This window comes from Propithecus coquereli, unplaced genomic scaffold (assembly GCF_000956105.1).
Source record: "Propithecus coquereli isolate 6110/MARCELLA unplaced genomic scaffold, Pcoq_1.0 Scaffold77, whole genome shotgun sequence".
Classification (NCBI taxonomy): domain Eukaryota; kingdom Metazoa; phylum Chordata; class Mammalia; order Primates; family Indriidae; genus Propithecus; species Propithecus coquereli.
In genome coordinates, this window is record NW_012153840.1 from 7970031 (window position 1) to 7986148 (window position 16118).

The following is a 16118-nucleotide window of genomic DNA, read 5'->3' on the forward strand; positions in this document are numbered from 1 at the left end:
TCCGAAAGTCGTCTGAGGAATATTCTAACAGCAGAGAGCTGCTTCCAAGAAGCGTTCTGAAGTGCCACTGTCAAGCAGGGACAGGTACTCACTGGGATTTTGGGGCCAGCAAATGTGAAAGGAGCCACTCACAGAGCTGTGGCGGGGGATTTCCCACGAGGCCCCGCCCCCGGCTGAGTCACCGGCCTCCTGGGCTTGACCTGCTGCTAGCTGGGGCGCAGACCCTGGGAGACCAAGGAGTGGAAAGTGTGCGGCGCCTGAGATCTCAAGGTTGGTCCATTTGGGGCAGTGGGGGGGTACCGGGGGGGGTGAGGATGGAACCTTTGTTACCTGGACATTTTTCCCTTCTAATTTGTAATAACTTCTCTTCAATAGCTTGTTAAATAAAGATCAAGAACCCGACCTGAAAAGATATTTTTACTCCTTTGTTTTCTTACCATACAAGCTTTAGATCTTAAGGTGGGCAAGTATATGTCTATGTTTAAGATAACGTGATGATGAATTGAGGAGAGATCTTCCAACATGTTAGCATTAGGTGTTTAGTCAAACGAGGAGTAGGAATCGTGAGATACCATCTCCATCAACGGAACTGTCTGTGACATCGACAGGGTCTCTTCATAGGACTCTATTTCAGGGGCAGCAAACAATTGGCATCATTGAAATCTGGATGCTAATGCGAAGTACCTATGAAAGTCCCCAAAAGTTCTTGCTGTTGTCATTTCTGCATTTTGGCAAACATGTTGGAAAATGCACTCTTAGGCTTTGGCAAACCCGCACAAAGCTGTGCAATTAGTCAAACTTGTCTTGTCATAGCAGTTCCTATGAATTTGCTACTTTTCCATACTATTCCCTCATTAATTGTTCCTGAAAAACCACAAGTTATGGTCTTATGGAATTGTATAGGTAACGATTGAAATGCAGACAGTTCTGAAAGGAGAAAACACCCTTCCTTGGAAATTATCTTTGCAGAGTGACATTTGTGGAACCGGCTAACCTGATTAAAGCTCTTTCGGAACCTGCTTTCCTGGTAGCATATCTATGCAAGATTTCATCATGGGAAATCGGTATTACAACATGGTGGCAACTGTGCTGTTGGTCATGAATTTCGAAAGGACAAGATCAACGCAGGATTCCTGTAGTAACTGTCTGGCTGGTAAGTATGCAATTAATATGTGCATTTGACCTGTTCTGTTGAAACCATGGTTGAACTCGTCAATGAATGAATCTTTTATTTATTCATTTACAAACATTCATTGGATGTAACATATGAGCTGTGTGGACACAGCTAAGTCATGTAACCTCTTGTGCCTCAACTATCATCTGGGAATAGTAGGAGAACCCATCTCTTAGGGTGGCTGGGAGGATCATAGGATGGGCTTAGAACAGTGCATGGCACGTGGCAGGACCCCGGTAAATGTCAGTTTTGCATGTGAGGCTCTGTGCTGAGACTGGGGGCACGGCAGGGAGTTAGCAGGTGGCAGAGAGCTTAGCAGAGTGGGGAAAGTCAGACGCTACGCTAAATTTTAATGTAGCAATGAAGGACGTTGATCTCCCCCTGGATCCAGTCTATGATCTCCTGGATCAATTAAGAGTATCGTTCTACCTTATTTAAGAGACAAAGGAAAGTATTTTCTTTCTGTTGATTTACTTGTTACAATATCTGTATTTTGTTATTTCCAGTTCTGTGATTATGCAAAGGACAATCTTGCAAACGTAAAAATTTTAAAAGTCCATCAAAATAATGTCTGTCACTGTGGCGTCTAGAAAACCAATCATTGTTTCATACTCTAATTTCCTGCAAACTTCATAATGCTTTGGGAGACAGTTGTCCACTGTCAAGCATGTACAGCTATTATCTGCCTTTCTTAGGTACTTTCTGTGGGAAAAACAAGACTTGCATTCCCTGTCCTCCAAATAGTTTCTCCAGCATAGGTGGACAAAGGACCTGTAACATATGCAGACAATGTAAAGGTATGATTTAAAAGATGTTTTCTTCATCCAGAAGATTTTGGGAAAGACAAGCTTTTACTCCCTATTTATTGATTGATCTCTATAGAAAATCTCAAGTGTCAAAGATGCTGACTGCTCTGTCAATGGGCAGGTCCAGTAAAATAATTTACTACAATAGCAGTTATTTGTGTATCGAGCTTTTTTGATATTAGAGGAAACATTCATTTGATGAGAGAGATGTTTTTAATTAGCGAAATGTAAAAATGTCTTAATGGAGATTTAAAAGCAAACTGTGTACTCTGAAGTCATGAGGAACATAATTAGAGTGAGCATGATTTTTATTGCAGAACATAATTTGCTTCCTGGATTTGGAGGTCAAGTATGATAAAATATTGGGGGGACTTTGTAGGTGTTTTCAGGATCAAGAAGCCGTGCTCCAGCATCAGCAATGCAGAGTGTGACTGCATCTCAGGGTTCCACTGCCTGGGGGCAGGATGTACCATGTGTGAACAGGACTGTAAACAAGGTCAAGAATTAACAAAAGAGGGTAGGTTTGCTCTTCTTCCATCGAGTGCAGTGTTTATTATGTAGACATATGTCATTAGCTTAGGTTTTGAGCCTTTGAATATAAAGAAACAATATTAATAGATTTATAGAACCTGAAAGTAACAAGTGATGAACCAATGAGTCATGTATATATCAATATCATATTTAATTAATATTTTAGAATTAATAAAATAATATTTCCATTATTTTTCCATAAATGGAAGTAATATTAAATCAGAACATTTCTTAATTTCGAGAACCATGCCTTTTCACACATTTTAGATATATACTGTACTCTATGCACGATTAGAATAAAACTAGCAATGTTAGGGCTTTGTTTCAAGAATTGTTGAACAATTTGTGCAGATTGTATTAAGTTAATGACTTTACTGTAATATTCATCACAGGAAAAGTTAAGAAATGATGAAAATGCTTCCTTTTCATTATTGCTATCATTTTTATGCAAGGTTGTAAAGACTGTTGCTTTGGGACATTTAATGATCAGAAACATGGCATCTGTCGACCCTGGACAAAGTATGTATAATTTCCTTTTGCTAAGAAACATTAATTTCCTTTTGCTTACAGAATAAAGAATCTGGGTTAAACTTTTCCAAAGATGAGAAATGCTATCGTTAAAACCTTTTTACACCTATCAAGTGTAGACAGAATGTAACATACTAATGATGTAAGGTCCTAGTGACTCAATAAGCAAAGTGAGCATTTTCTCCAGAGATGATGCCCGGAGTAGCTAGCTCAGACTTGCCAGCGGGACGCTGCCACTGTCCCCACAGGTGGGCTTCTGTTCTTGGATTCCTTCTAATCTCTCTGCTGCCTTGTACCTTTCCTCACTCATCAGCCCATCTCCATGCTCAGTGCCAGCCCTGAGAATAACACATAACACGGCTAAAGACTGCTCGTTACCCTCCAAACTGTAACATGTGCTTGGGCACACAAGGCCACCACCAGTGGTAAAAAACCAGTGGTATCTGAGAGAATGTGACTGTTGACTTGTGGGACCACAGCTCCTCAAACTGTGGTCAGGTGCTGGTCCACTTGAAGTTTGATATACGTCCCCGACAACAGCAGTGCATGGTTGGAGAGGAAGCATTTAGAAACTGTTAAGGCAAATTGGCAGAGTAATGTGGTCTGTTGACTCTAAGAATAAAAATTTGAGCCTCTTTTTTTTTTTTTCTTGAAACAGGGTCTTGCTCTGTCACCCCAGCTAGAGTGCAGTGGCATCATCATAGCTCACTGCAATCTCAAACTCCTGGGTTCAAGCAACCCTCCTGCCTTAACCTCTGGAGTAGCTGGGACTACAGGCATGTGTCACCATGCCTGGCTACTTTTTTCCAATTTTTTTTTTTTTTTTTTTTTTTACCAGAGATAGAATATTGCTCTTGCTCAGGCTGGTCTCAAACTCCTGACCTCAAGCAATCCTCCTGCCTCAGCCTCCCAGAGCCTTGTATTTTATATGCCTTTGTCTTTTTTCCATTTGATTTTATTACCAGAAAATCATTTTTATTATTATTTTACATGTACATTTGTATTATATTTTACAAGTGGCATTGGTTTGTAACAGATTGGAAAGTTTTTTTTTAAGATCTTTCAGAGTAGCCAAGTGTGTCTACATGGAAGGGCGGGTTTCAGCAGGGCCTTGGAGGACGGGGAGGCAAAGGAGCAAGGGAAAGGCACAACAGCGAGGACGGTGATGGTAACGGGAGAGCTGCCATTTACTGAGCGTGTCGGGCATGCAAAAATGTGTCACTGACACTCATTCATTCGCTCTTCATGACAGTCCTGGGGGCACATACAGTCCTTATTTTGCAGATGGGAAAACTGAGGCTTAGAGAGATTTCTTAACTTGCCCAAGGTCATCCGGAAAGCAGCAGACCCTGGGCTCAAACCCCGCTTTGTCTGATGCCAACGCCGGGACTCCTAAGCCTATCCTATCCTTCGTGTGTGCCAGGGATGGTCAAATGCAGTTAAGAAGCTGGGCGGTGAGAGCCTAACCGGGCAAAGCAGCCTCAACCAAGCTGTCGGGGAGCGGAAAGGAGACAGGGAAAGCTGAAGGCAGCCACATCGTCCAGAGGGAGGTTTTCAGATCTTTGTGTCACCTGCGAACAGACCCCACATGTCTGTGTCACTAGGCTACTTCACTGGGCGAAAAATGTCAAAGTTTTAAACTGGAATCCTCTGTACCTAAATTAATTCTTTGAACTCTTTCGTTGAACTGTCAAGCTGTTCTTTGGATGGAAAGTCTGTACGCGTGAATGGGACGAAGGAGAGTGATGTGGTCTGTGGACCGATTTTGACGGACTTCTCTCCAGGTACAGCCTCCGCGACCATGCCTGCCCCTGGGAGAGAGCCAGGTAGCTGGTTTGTTGCCGTTAAATCAAACTGAATGTATATGGTTCTTCCGAAATGTATCTAAACTGCCCCGATATCGTGGTGTCTCGTATCTCTGCCTGCCACAGGCCTCTCTGGCGTGCCTTCCTTCTGGTGCGCTGCCTTCCGCGATGCGTCGGCTTCTGCGCAGGCATTTGTTATTCTGGTCTGAGATGCAGATTAGCAAGCAGTGCGAGTGGGACTTCACCCAAACAGATGCTACCTCTTTAGCAGTGTCAAGTAAAGAGTACCATGTTTTCGATATGCCAGAAAGGCTAACCCACTTAATTTTTGTGGCCCTCTAGGAAAATTAAGTTTGGGTTCTTTCTTTAAAAAGTTTTCTAAGTTTACTAAGTTAGCAGGTTGGAGATGCCCACGGCTGTGATTCTCCTCATGCTTAGGAGTTTACCCGCGTAAATACAAACATGAGTGTGTTTGCATAAATACGTGTCTGCATGCATTTCTCCTTTTGCTCTTTTTTGAAGGACACACTCCACAGATCATCACCTTCTTCCTGGCGCTGACGTCGGCTGCGGTGCTGTCCCTGGTGTTCTTCCTCGTATTCCGTTTCTCTGTCGTTAAACGAGGCAGAAAGAAACTCCTGTATATAGTCAAACAACGTAAGACTCATGTTAACAGTATTAGATATGACCCCTTTCAAGGCAGAGCTTTTTACAGCAGAATGGAAGAGATTTTTTTTTGTTTAAGTTGTAGAAACGAGGTTAGTACAGCACAGTGGTTATCAAGCGGGGGCAGTTTCAGCCCCGAGGGGACATTTGTCTAGAGACAGTTGTGGTGGTCACAACTCTGTCATGGTGTTGGGGGGGAGGGGACATCTAGTGAGTAGAGGCCTGCGATGCTGCTAAACCCCCACAGTGTGCAGGACAGCACCTCCACGACGCGTGATCTAGCCCCAAATGTCCACGGTGCTGAGGTGGAGAAAGCCTAGCGTGAAGCAGAACACATCGTGGGGTTCCAGGAAAACGACAACTCAAGTATGCTGCAGCCTTGGTTGGATTAGTGTGTGTGTGTGTGTGTGTGTGTGTGTGTGCGTGTGTGTGTGAGTGTGTGTGTGTGTGAGTGTGTGTGTGTGTGAGTGTGTCTGAGTGTGTGTGAGAGTGTGCATACAGGACACTGGCAGAGAAGAGTTGGAACAAACATTCCCGCATGTTCCTCTGGTTGGTAAAGTGGCCTTAACCTGAGTGTAGACCCACGCTTGAGGGAGGCATAGAGAACAAAGAGGGAATTTGAAGTGAGTTTAAAGAAATCGATTATTATAATACCAGTTGTATTAAATGAAAAATTTCAATAATGAATTTCATTCATGAATTCATTAAACAAGAAAGTATTTCTATAAGGTACCCGGCAAGTGCCTGGCACAGAGTCAGCAAAAGCCACTGATACGTGTAGACGTAGAGCAGCCTGTTTTTTGTCTTTGTGGGGATGGAACGAGCTATAACAGGCTTAATAAGACTTCATAGGAGGGATTCATATATAGGAGGAGCTTTTCGAGAGCAGAATTTTAACCCAAAACACCATAGTAAGACCAGACTGTGTCTACTCGGAGGTTGTTAAGAGATATATGGGGGAGAAGCATTAGTAAAGTTTTATCTAAAGATGTACGGCATTAATTTATTTAAAGATTCTTTTTTAATACACTATAAAACTTTTTTACCTTGTGAAATATACAGAAAAATGCATAAATGTAAAGTTTAGCAAATTGTAAATGAACACCCAAATGAACCCTACCCGGGTCAAGAAATAGACCATAATCTACTCCCCGGAAACCCTTAACGTACCGCTTTTAGATCACAACCCTCCCTCCCTGCGACTGCTAAACCACATCTAGATTTTTACAGTGTTCACTTGCTTGCTTTTTATGGTTTTGCTACCTAATGACCCAGTTTTATTTGGCTGTTTGCGAACGTCACACAAGTGGACCCCTACTCTGTGCACTCTGCCTCTTCTTTCACTCAACAGAGCATCTTTAAGATTCATCCCTGTGTTGAGTTCACCTTTGGCTGATTTCCATTGTTGCAGATTCTCCTACTAATGACAATATCATGATTATCCATTCTAATATTGATGGACACTGGGGTTGTTTCCAGTTTGCCGCTGTTACAGACCATGACAGAATATCTTTCTCCATGGATTTCGGTACACACAAGCATGTGTTTCTGTTTCATTTTTGGTTTTTATCCTAGGACTAAAATTGCAGAGATATAAGGAATGTGTATCTTGGTCCTTAGTATTAATAGATGTACCAGTCTGTTTTCCAGGGACACTTCCCCAGTGATATGTGAGATTTCCTTTTGCTCCATGTGCCTTCCAACACTTGGTATCATCAGACTGTTATATGTATCTGGTGGCTGGAGAGTAGTATCTCACTGTGGTTTTAATTTGCATTTCCCTGATTACTAATGAGTTAGACACCTCTTCATGTCATGGCCATTTGAATTTCCTCTTTCGTGAAGTGTCTGATCAAGTCTTTTGAGCATTTTCTCTTAAGGCTGTCTGCTCTTTTCTTACTAACTGATAGGAACTTTTTAGTCTGTTGCTCATGTGCTGCAAATATCTTTTCCTATTCTGTGGTTTGCTCTTTCATTTTCTTTTTGAGGTTTACACCTCTAATTTAAACCTCTAAGCTCTCACCTAATCCTGATTTAAAGAACTCTCTTGCCCATCCCCACTCCAAACTACAACACAGTTCTTTATAAAATACTTTTCGAAAGTATTTATGAGTAATTAGTGAGTCGCAGCGGAACTGTAATCAGTTTTTAAAAATTTTTTATGTCATTCAAAGAACTTTTTATTTTGAAATAATTATAGATTCACAGGAAGTTGCAAAGACACTACAGAAAAGTGCCACTCATGAGGTTACATCTTATAGGACAATATCAAAACCAGGACATTGGCACATTGTGCGGGTATAGTTGTTATTTTATCACATGTGCAGATTTGTGGAACCACCAGCACAATCGAAATACAGAACTATCCATCCCCACAAGGTCTCCCTCATGTACTGTTTTCTAGGCACATCCACTGGCTCTCCGCACCATCCCCAACCCCTGGCAACACTAATCTGTTTTCCATGTCTATACTTCTGTCATTTCTGGAGTGTTTATATGTATATACAGAGTCATACCCCATATGTGTCAAACCTAAATAAAAGACAGAGACTCTCTTAAAAAATGACACGTATTCAGGAGCAGCGTTGCAATGGGAATATGTTGGGCGTATTCAGGGAGGTAAAGGAAGGCAGGGGTTTTAAAGGAAAAATGAGGAGGGCTACGTAAGTTATTTGGAAACAATTATCAGTGGCTACAAAGATGAATAACAAGGATGATGTCAATCCAAGGTTGGACAGGAGGTTGCTGGGCAGATTTCCTCATGTCCTTGCAGAGGTAGTTTTTTTGTGTAAGGTTATGGAGTTGCGATAGTTCTTGTTACCAGGCAGACGTGCATGAGAATATCCTCCATGGCATTCATTCGTCAGGGTTTTGACACAGTGACTGTTTTGCTTCTGACAGTTTTCACATGTGTGGCCTTTTAAGATTGGCTTTTGTCACTGGCATAATGCCCTTGACATCCAACTAAGTTGTTGTGCATTTCAGTCGTTCATTCTTTTGTCTCGCTGCGTGGTATTCCATGGCCGATTGTGCCGCTGTTTGTTTTACCATGCACCTATTGAGAGACATTTTGCTTGTTTCCAATTTTGATTTTTCCATATAAAACTGCTATGGATAATCATGTACAGGTTTGTGTGGACATAAGTTTTCATATATTAAAGTAAATGCCCAGGAGTGCCATCGCTGGGTTCTATGCTGAATACTTGTTTAGTTTTTTAAGAAACTGCCAAACTACGTTCCAGAGGAACTGTACCATTTTACATTCTCATCAGCAGTTGATGAGAGACCAGTTTCTTTGCATCCTTGCCAGGGTTTCGTATGGCCACGATTCTTTATTTAGGTTGTTCTAAAAGGTGTGTGGTGCTATCTCACTGTGGCCTTAAATTGCATCTCCCTAATGGCTGAACACATTTTCATGTGCTTATTTTCCATCTTTATATCTTCTTTAAAGACGTGTTTCTTCATATTGTTTGCCTATTTTTAATTGTATTATTTGTTTGTTTTACCGTTTGAGATCCGAGAGCTCTTCGTGTTTCCTAGATACGAGTCCCTTGTCAGATACATGGTTCGTAAATATTTTCCCCCACTCTGCAGCTTGCCTTGCCATCTTCTTCACGGGGTCTTCCACGGAGAAAAAGTTTTTAATTGTGATGAAGTCCAATGTATTGATTCTTTTCATTTATGGAGTGATGTCTAAGAACTCTTCGCCAAGTGCTGGGTCCCAAAGATTTAGGGTTTTTCCTGTGTTGTCTTCTAAAAGTTTTATTTAAATCTATGATTCATTTTCAGTTAAATTTTGTATAAGGTGTGAGAGGCTTAGGTCTAGTTTTTTGGGTTTTGTTTTGTTTTGTTGCCTGTAGATGTTCAATTGCTCCAGCATCACCTGTCAAAAGCACTATCCTTCCTTCACGGTACCTTTGTCAAAAATCAGCCGCTGCACTTGTGGGGGTTTCTGGTTTCTCTCTTCTGTTCCATTGAGCTCTGTGTTTATTCTTCTGCCATACCACACGGTCTCGATTACTGTAGTTATAAAATAGATCTCGGAGTTCGGTAGAGAGTAGTAGAGTAATCACTTTTCTTCTTCTTCTTTTTCTTCTTCTTCTTCCTTCTTCCTCGACAGAGTCTCGCTCTGTCACCCAGGCTGGCGTGCAGTGGCGTGATCATAGCTCACTGCAGCCTCAAACTCCTGGGCTCAAGCTATTATTCTTTTTCAAAATTGTTCTAGCTATTTCCATGTAACTTTAGGATTATCTTATCTACATCTACAAAAACTCAGCTGGTATTCTGGCAGCAATTGTGTTAAACCTGTATATCAGTTTGGGGAGAATTGACATCTTTGCTATGTTAAGCACAGTCACACATTGTTTAACAACAGGGATATGTTCTGAGAAATGCATCGTTAGGTCTTTTTGTCATTGTGCAAATATCATGGAGTGCACTTACACAAACCTAGATAACATAGCCTACTACACACCTAGGCTGTATGATGTAATGTATCACCTCCTAGGCTACAAATCTATACAATATGTTACTGCACTGGATACTGTAGGCAGCTGTAACAAAATGGTGAGTATTTGTGTATCTAAACATATCTAAACATACAAAAGATACAGTAAAAATACAGTATTAAAGATAAAAATGGTACATCTGTGTAGGGCACATGCCATGAATGGAGCTTTCAGAACCGGAAGTTACACTGGGTGAGTGGTGAGTGAGTGTGAGACCCAGGACATCACTGTGCACTACTGCAGACCCCAGAACAATTACAGTAGTGACATCAAAGATCACTGACCACAGATCATTTTATCAGATATAATAATAATGAGAAAGTTTGAAATATTGCGAGAATTACCAAAATGTGACAGAGACACGAAACGACAACATGCTGTTGTAAAAATGGCACCAATAGCCTTGCTCAACACAGGGTTGCCACAAACCTTCAATTTGTAGAAAAACACAGTATCTGCAAAGCACCATAAAATGAAGCACAATAAAATAAGGTATGCCTTTATCTCTTTGCATATAGCTCTTTTAGTGCTTGATCTAGGTGTTATATTATCTATACGTAATTTATCACACTCTACTGGTGTCAGCATTTTACCAGTGTGAATGAGATGTAGCAATCTTACCTCCTTTTACAAGTTTTTAACCCCTCCTATATACTCTTAAATACGGACGTATGTTTATAATATATCTGTTTTAAATACGTCCATTATATTTCTTTTCTGCTTAGGGAATTTCCTTCAGCTATTCTATTGGAGTAGATCTGCTGGCAACAAATTCTTTTAGTTTTCTTTCATCTGAGAATGTCTTAATTTCCCCTTCATTTCTGAAAGATATCTTTACTAGATACAGAATTTAGGATTGATTGATAATTCTTTTGTTTCAATGCTTGAAAAATACTATGCAAGTTCCTTCTGTCCTGCATGGTTTTTGATAAGAAATCCATCATCATTTGAGTTGCTTTCCTCTGTAAGTAACATGTTGTTTCTCTCTGGCTGCTTGCAAGATTTTTTCTTTGTCTTTTGTTTTCAGAACTTTAACTCTGTTGTGTCTTGGTGTGGATTTCTTTGGGTTTATGCTGTTTGGGGTTCACTCAGATTCTTGATTGTGTATGCACACGTCTCTTTTCAGATCTGGGAAATTTTCAGCCATGATTTCTTAAAATACAGACAGTCCCCAACATGCAGTGGTTCAACTTATAATTTTCGACTTTATGATAGTACTCATACAAGCATTCTATTTTTCACTGTCAGCACAGTATTCAATGAATTATACAAGATATTCAACACTTTGTGTGTGTGTGTGTGTGTGTGTGTGTGTGTGTGTGACAGGGTCTTACTCTGTCACCTGGGATAGAGTGCAGTACATCAGAGAGTGCATCATAGCTCACTGCAACCTCCAACTCCTGGGCTCAAGCGATCCTCCTGCCTCAGCCTCCTGAATACCTGGGACTACAGGCACATGGTGCTATGCCCAGCTAATTAATATTTTTTGTAGAGATGGGATCAGGCTGGTCTTGAACTCCGGGGCTCAAGCAATCCTCCAGCCTTAGTCTCCCAAAGTGCTAGTATTATAGGCATGAGCCACCGTGCCTGCCTCAACACTTTATTATAAAATAGGCTTTGTGTTAGATGGTTTTGCCTGACTGTGGACTAATGTAAGTGTTCTGAGCATGTCTAAGGTAGGCTAGGCTAAGCTATCACGTTTGGCAGGTTAGGTGTATTAAATGCATTTTTGACTTACGATATTTGCAACTTACGATGGGTTTACTGGGACATAACCACATCATTAGTTGAGGAGCGTCTGTACTTTTTTTCAGCCCTATTCTCTTTCTCCTCTCCTTCTAGGACTCCAAATGACACAAAAAGGATATCTTTTGTTACAGCCCACATGTTCCCGAGGCTCAGTTCATAGTTTTCCCGGTCTCCCTCTGCTGTTCCTGTCGGGCGATGATTCTTTCCTCTGTGCTCTTCATCCTGCTGTTGAGCCCATTCATTGATTTTTTAAATTTCCGTTCTTGTAAATTTTCAGTTTTAAAATTGCCACTTGTTTCTTTTCTATTTCTTTTTCATTTGTTTCAAATGTGCCCCTGATTGCCTGATGAAGCATTTTGACGTTGGCTGCTTTAAAATCCTCACCCAGTAATTCCACATCCGTGTCCTCTGGATGCCAGCATCTGTTGACTGTCTTTTCTCATCCAAATTGAGATCTTCCTGGTTGTTAGCGAAGCAAACGATCCTTTTTATTACAACTCAAACATTTTGGGTATCATGTGATGAGACACTGGATCTGATTTATATCTTGCATCTCCCCAGGCTTCCTCTGACACCGCTTTAGTGAAGAGAGCAGGATGGCACCTTGTCCCTGCCAGGCAGGGGTGGAAGTGTGGGTTCTGCACTAGACCTGCTGAGGGTGAGGGGCTCCTTGCTATTGCTGGACATGCCTGGGAGCTCAGGCTCCCCCAGGCCTCTGCTGACACCCCATGTCCAGGAGGAGGAGGGGCACTTTGTCACTGATTCCCATGTGGCTCTACTGACCACGAAGCGGTGGAAGTGAGGAAGAGCCCTGCAGGGCTCCGCTGACTTTACTCCATGGGGAGGGGGAGGTGCGCCTTAATACAGCCTGGCAGGGTAGACGCTGGGCCTCTCTGTCTGGCCTTTCCTGGTGGGCTGGGAGGTGGGGCCACAGTTTTTTCTGTGGTGTTTTGTTAGAGTTGAGTGACTATTGTCTAAAAGTTTTCAGTCTTGCTATGCTGCTCCTTTCCTGGTCTTATAGCTAGAGGGACAGGCTATTTATTCTTGGGGCTTTTTTGGGTCCATACTCATTGGCATTTCTAGGCTGCTGGCTTCTCACTTTCCCAGTCTGGGGCAGATGAGGCAGGAAGAAAACCCAGGGAACTCATGACCGTGTTGTTCCCTGGGTCCCGAGATCCGTAGCCAGCCTGCCTCCCTCCACCTGCAGAGTGTCCTTATGTTTGTTTTAGGTACAAGGTCCAGTGTTTTCAGTGGCACTCAGGGGGAATATGGAAAAGTATGACATTTCTATCTTTCCAGAAGCAGATCTCCTTTTTTTTTTTTGGTAGAAAAGGAGAGCTTTATTTCTTATAAAGGGTGACAACCTGCAGGCTGGCCACCCTGACAGCCTGCAAAAGGCAGAAATTTACGCTGACCAGGTAGGCCAAGTATACATATTCAATAGGTTACAAGGGGAGCTATGAATATTCATGAAAGGGACCCTAATGCATGCATACTGAAGATGTCACATATGGCCCATATTCAGTTTGGAGTGGATGCTTAAGGTTTAAATGTATCACGACTGGGCCTTATGCCCCAAAGGGTGAGGCAGGGACACAAAGGCCCTCAAGTGCACCGCCGTCTGCAGCTGGTGGTCTCTCACCTGCAGAAAGTTACTGGAATCAGCCTCTTGTCCAGTCAAAGCTGGAGTTACAGCGTGGGGAACAGGGGTCTGGCGTCAGATGACCTGCCCGTGTTTCACTATTGCCTATCTCGAGGCCAGCGCTTGTTTAGCTGCATTTATGAGCACCTTGTCCTTTCCTCGGACCTGGAAAAAATAAACAGCCAGTGTTTCAACAAGTCATGATCCTTCCCTGTCCTTGTACAGAAACCCTTACGTTTTCTCAGATAGCTCCTTCTGGAACAAACTTTCCTCTTCTCCCCCTGTCCATTTTTAAATTAGTCTTAAAATCCCATTGGTATTTCTGAAATTCTTGCCAGTTTTTCGTAAGTTCTGGCAGATAGTGTGGTTGTTGGTTTTGGTCATTTTTTACAGTAACAAGCATGTGAATTTGGAACGGCACTGGTGGCTTTGTCAGACTGTAAAGAAATATATGCTGAGATTGAAAACTGCTCAGCAGTAACACGAATAGTTTGCACTAACATATAAGAGAAAACCTGGACACTGATGTGCAAATCAGTACTTTGCTTACTAATAAATAGAAGGAGTGGGAATGTCTTCAAAACCTTGGTGCCATAGGATCTCATTCAAAAGAAACTGTCTAATCTCTAGTCTAGGTAACCCTCGGGACTCACGTGTGTGCTGCCGAACCGAAACTGCAGTTGTGTTTGGGATGAAGCTGACAGTTCATGCTACAGTGATGCATCCTCAAGACATTTTTTAGCCATTGTAGAAAATAAACCAAATCATTTTTAAAGACCGATAAAAATATTTGGTAAAAGGGAAAAAATCATAAATAACCCCTAGAATAACTCATACTTACTGTTACCTCTCTGTGGATGCGTCTGTTAAAGTTGAGAATGTCTGCTGCTTAGAGATGTTCTGCAACGGCGAACTTATTCATGGAAAATAAGTGTTAAATGATTAAAACAGACAACATAAGAATCTTTTAAATTATTTTTTAGCATTTATGAAACCAGTTCAAACTGCCCAAGAGGAAGACGCCTGCAGCTGCCGCTTTCCGGAAGAAGAGGAGGGAGGGGGTGAACTGTGAGGAGACGCAAAGCGCCGCTGGACTCCGGGAAAGAAGCGGAGGAGGAGGAGGAGGAGGAGGAAGGCCAGCGACCCCAGAAACCACGATCCTCCCTAATCCCCAGGATTTCCCCCACGAGTTTTTCCTGAATACTCGTGAATTGGCCTTTAAAAACGTGCCGCTTTTCACAGCACAAGCATATGGGGACAGAGCAGTGGTGAAAGGGTATTTTCTAGATGCCATTTCACAGGCCACAGGCCGGGGCTAGTTTTCTGCAATCCAGACAGAGTTTAAATTCAGTCACGTAGGCCGAGAGTCCAGCTACAATTATAATCAAAATCAATGCAGGGTTTTTTTTTTGTGCTAATAGGACATATGGCAACAAGCCATAAGATGCAGTAAATGTCCCCAACCAAATTTCCCATCAGTTCTATCATATAACACGACGACATCCTCCTCTGTCAGGGGACAGGGATCAGAGGGCCTGAATTTGGTGTCAAGAGCAAAAATATCTCAAACCTTGAGGAAGAGTTTCAGAAAGAGTTTAAGCATCTTTGTATGTCCCGTGGTCCCTTCCGTCCTCACACCTCCTGCCTTTGTCCTGCTCCCTGAGAGCCAGTTTACCTTTTTTTAATTCTTAACTTTCTACATAATATTTGGTACACAAACTAATACAGGAAACATGTATGAAGGTAAGACGCACAACGAGAAAATGAACACCTGAGCTCATAGCCCAAGCAGAGCGCTAGAGCGGGGGCCACCAAACTCCCCCTGGCCAAATCTGGTGCCATTTGCCTTTTTTTTTTAAGAGACGCGGTCTCGCTCTGGCGCCCAGGCTGCTGTGCACTGGCTATTCACAGGCACGATCCTAGTGCACTGCAGCCCGGACCTCCTGGGCTCAAGCGACCCTCCTGCCTTCGCCTCCTGCAGCTGGGACCCCAGGTGCGAGCGAGCCACTGGGCATGGCTGCCTTCGTATGGCTTATGAGCTAAGAATGGCTTTTGCATTTTTAAGTGGTTTTTAAAAATCAAAAGAAGAATAATATCTCATGGCACATAAAATTGTTAATATATGAAAGTCAAATGTCAGAGTCCATAGGTAAAGATGTACGGGAACACAGCCACACGCATTTATATACTGTCCGAGGCTGCCTTTGCACGACAACAAGAGCTGAGTAGTTGTGGCAGAGACTGTCTAGCCCACAAAGCCTAAAATATTTACTATCTGACCCTTTATAGAGTCAAGGTCAGAGCATTCCTGTACTGCTTCCCTCCCTCACCTCCTGTCCATCCCCAGGCAATGTCTCGCAAGAATTTTGGGTCTCTCTTTCCCTTGATTTAAAAAAGTCATTTATCATATAATTATGTACCCTAAAACTATGTTATTTAGTTTGGATTGTTTCTGAGCTTTATGAAAATGGTATTGTGCTGTACGTGAGACTTCTGTGACTCGCTTGAATCACTCAAAATTATATTTATAAGACTCATTTATGTTGTGTCATTATGTTGTGTGTAGCCTGAGTGCCTCTATTTTGACTGCTGCCTAATTTTGCAAATATACCATTATTTATCAATCTGTTTTCTACCAAGGGATATCGAGGTTGTTTTTAGGTGTTCTGCAATCATGAACAATGTTGCTATGAATTTTTTTAATATATA

At 42.2% G+C, this 16118-nt stretch overlaps 1 protein-coding gene across 4 annotated transcripts; it reads left to right on the plus strand.

The window, feature by feature from the left end:
• Positions 1-217: 217 nt before the first annotated feature.
• On the plus strand, positions 218-14530 carry TNFRSF9 (tumor necrosis factor receptor superfamily, member 9). Of its 4 annotated transcripts, none has more exons than XM_012662529.1 (8): positions 218-270; positions 970-1153; positions 1870-1971; positions 2360-2497; positions 2964-3030; positions 4735-4865; positions 5367-5501; positions 14393-14530. In XM_012662529.1, the coding sequence occupies exons 2-8, from the start codon at positions 1039-1041 to the stop codon at positions 14479-14481; spliced, it is 777 nt and encodes a 258-aa protein (XP_012517983.1). In that variant the 5' UTR covers positions 218-270; positions 970-1038; the 3' UTR covers positions 14482-14530. The 4 variants fall into 4 exon arrangements, with proteins under 4 accessions (XP_012517983.1, XP_012517985.1, XP_012517986.1 ...); XM_012662531.1 differs by having other exon boundaries at positions 4735-4823; XM_012662530.1 differs by having other exon boundaries at positions 257-270; positions 1032-1153.
• Positions 14531-16118: the final 1588 nt, after the last annotated feature.

Excerpts from the sequence above, each read along its gene's own strand:
- TNFRSF9 (XM_012662529.1), top strand. The coding sequence starts at position 1,039 with ATGCAAGATTTCATCATGGGAAATCGGTATTACAACATGGTGGCAACT. Across the intron at positions 4,866-5,366 it reads TGCCCCTGGGAGAGAGCCAG|GACACACTCCACAGATCATC; the intron begins GTAGCTGGTTTG and ends TCTTTTTTGAAG. Across the intron at positions 5,502-14,392 it reads CCTGTATATAGTCAAACAAC|CATTTATGAAACCAGTTCAA; the intron begins GTAAGACTCATG and ends ATTATTTTTTAG.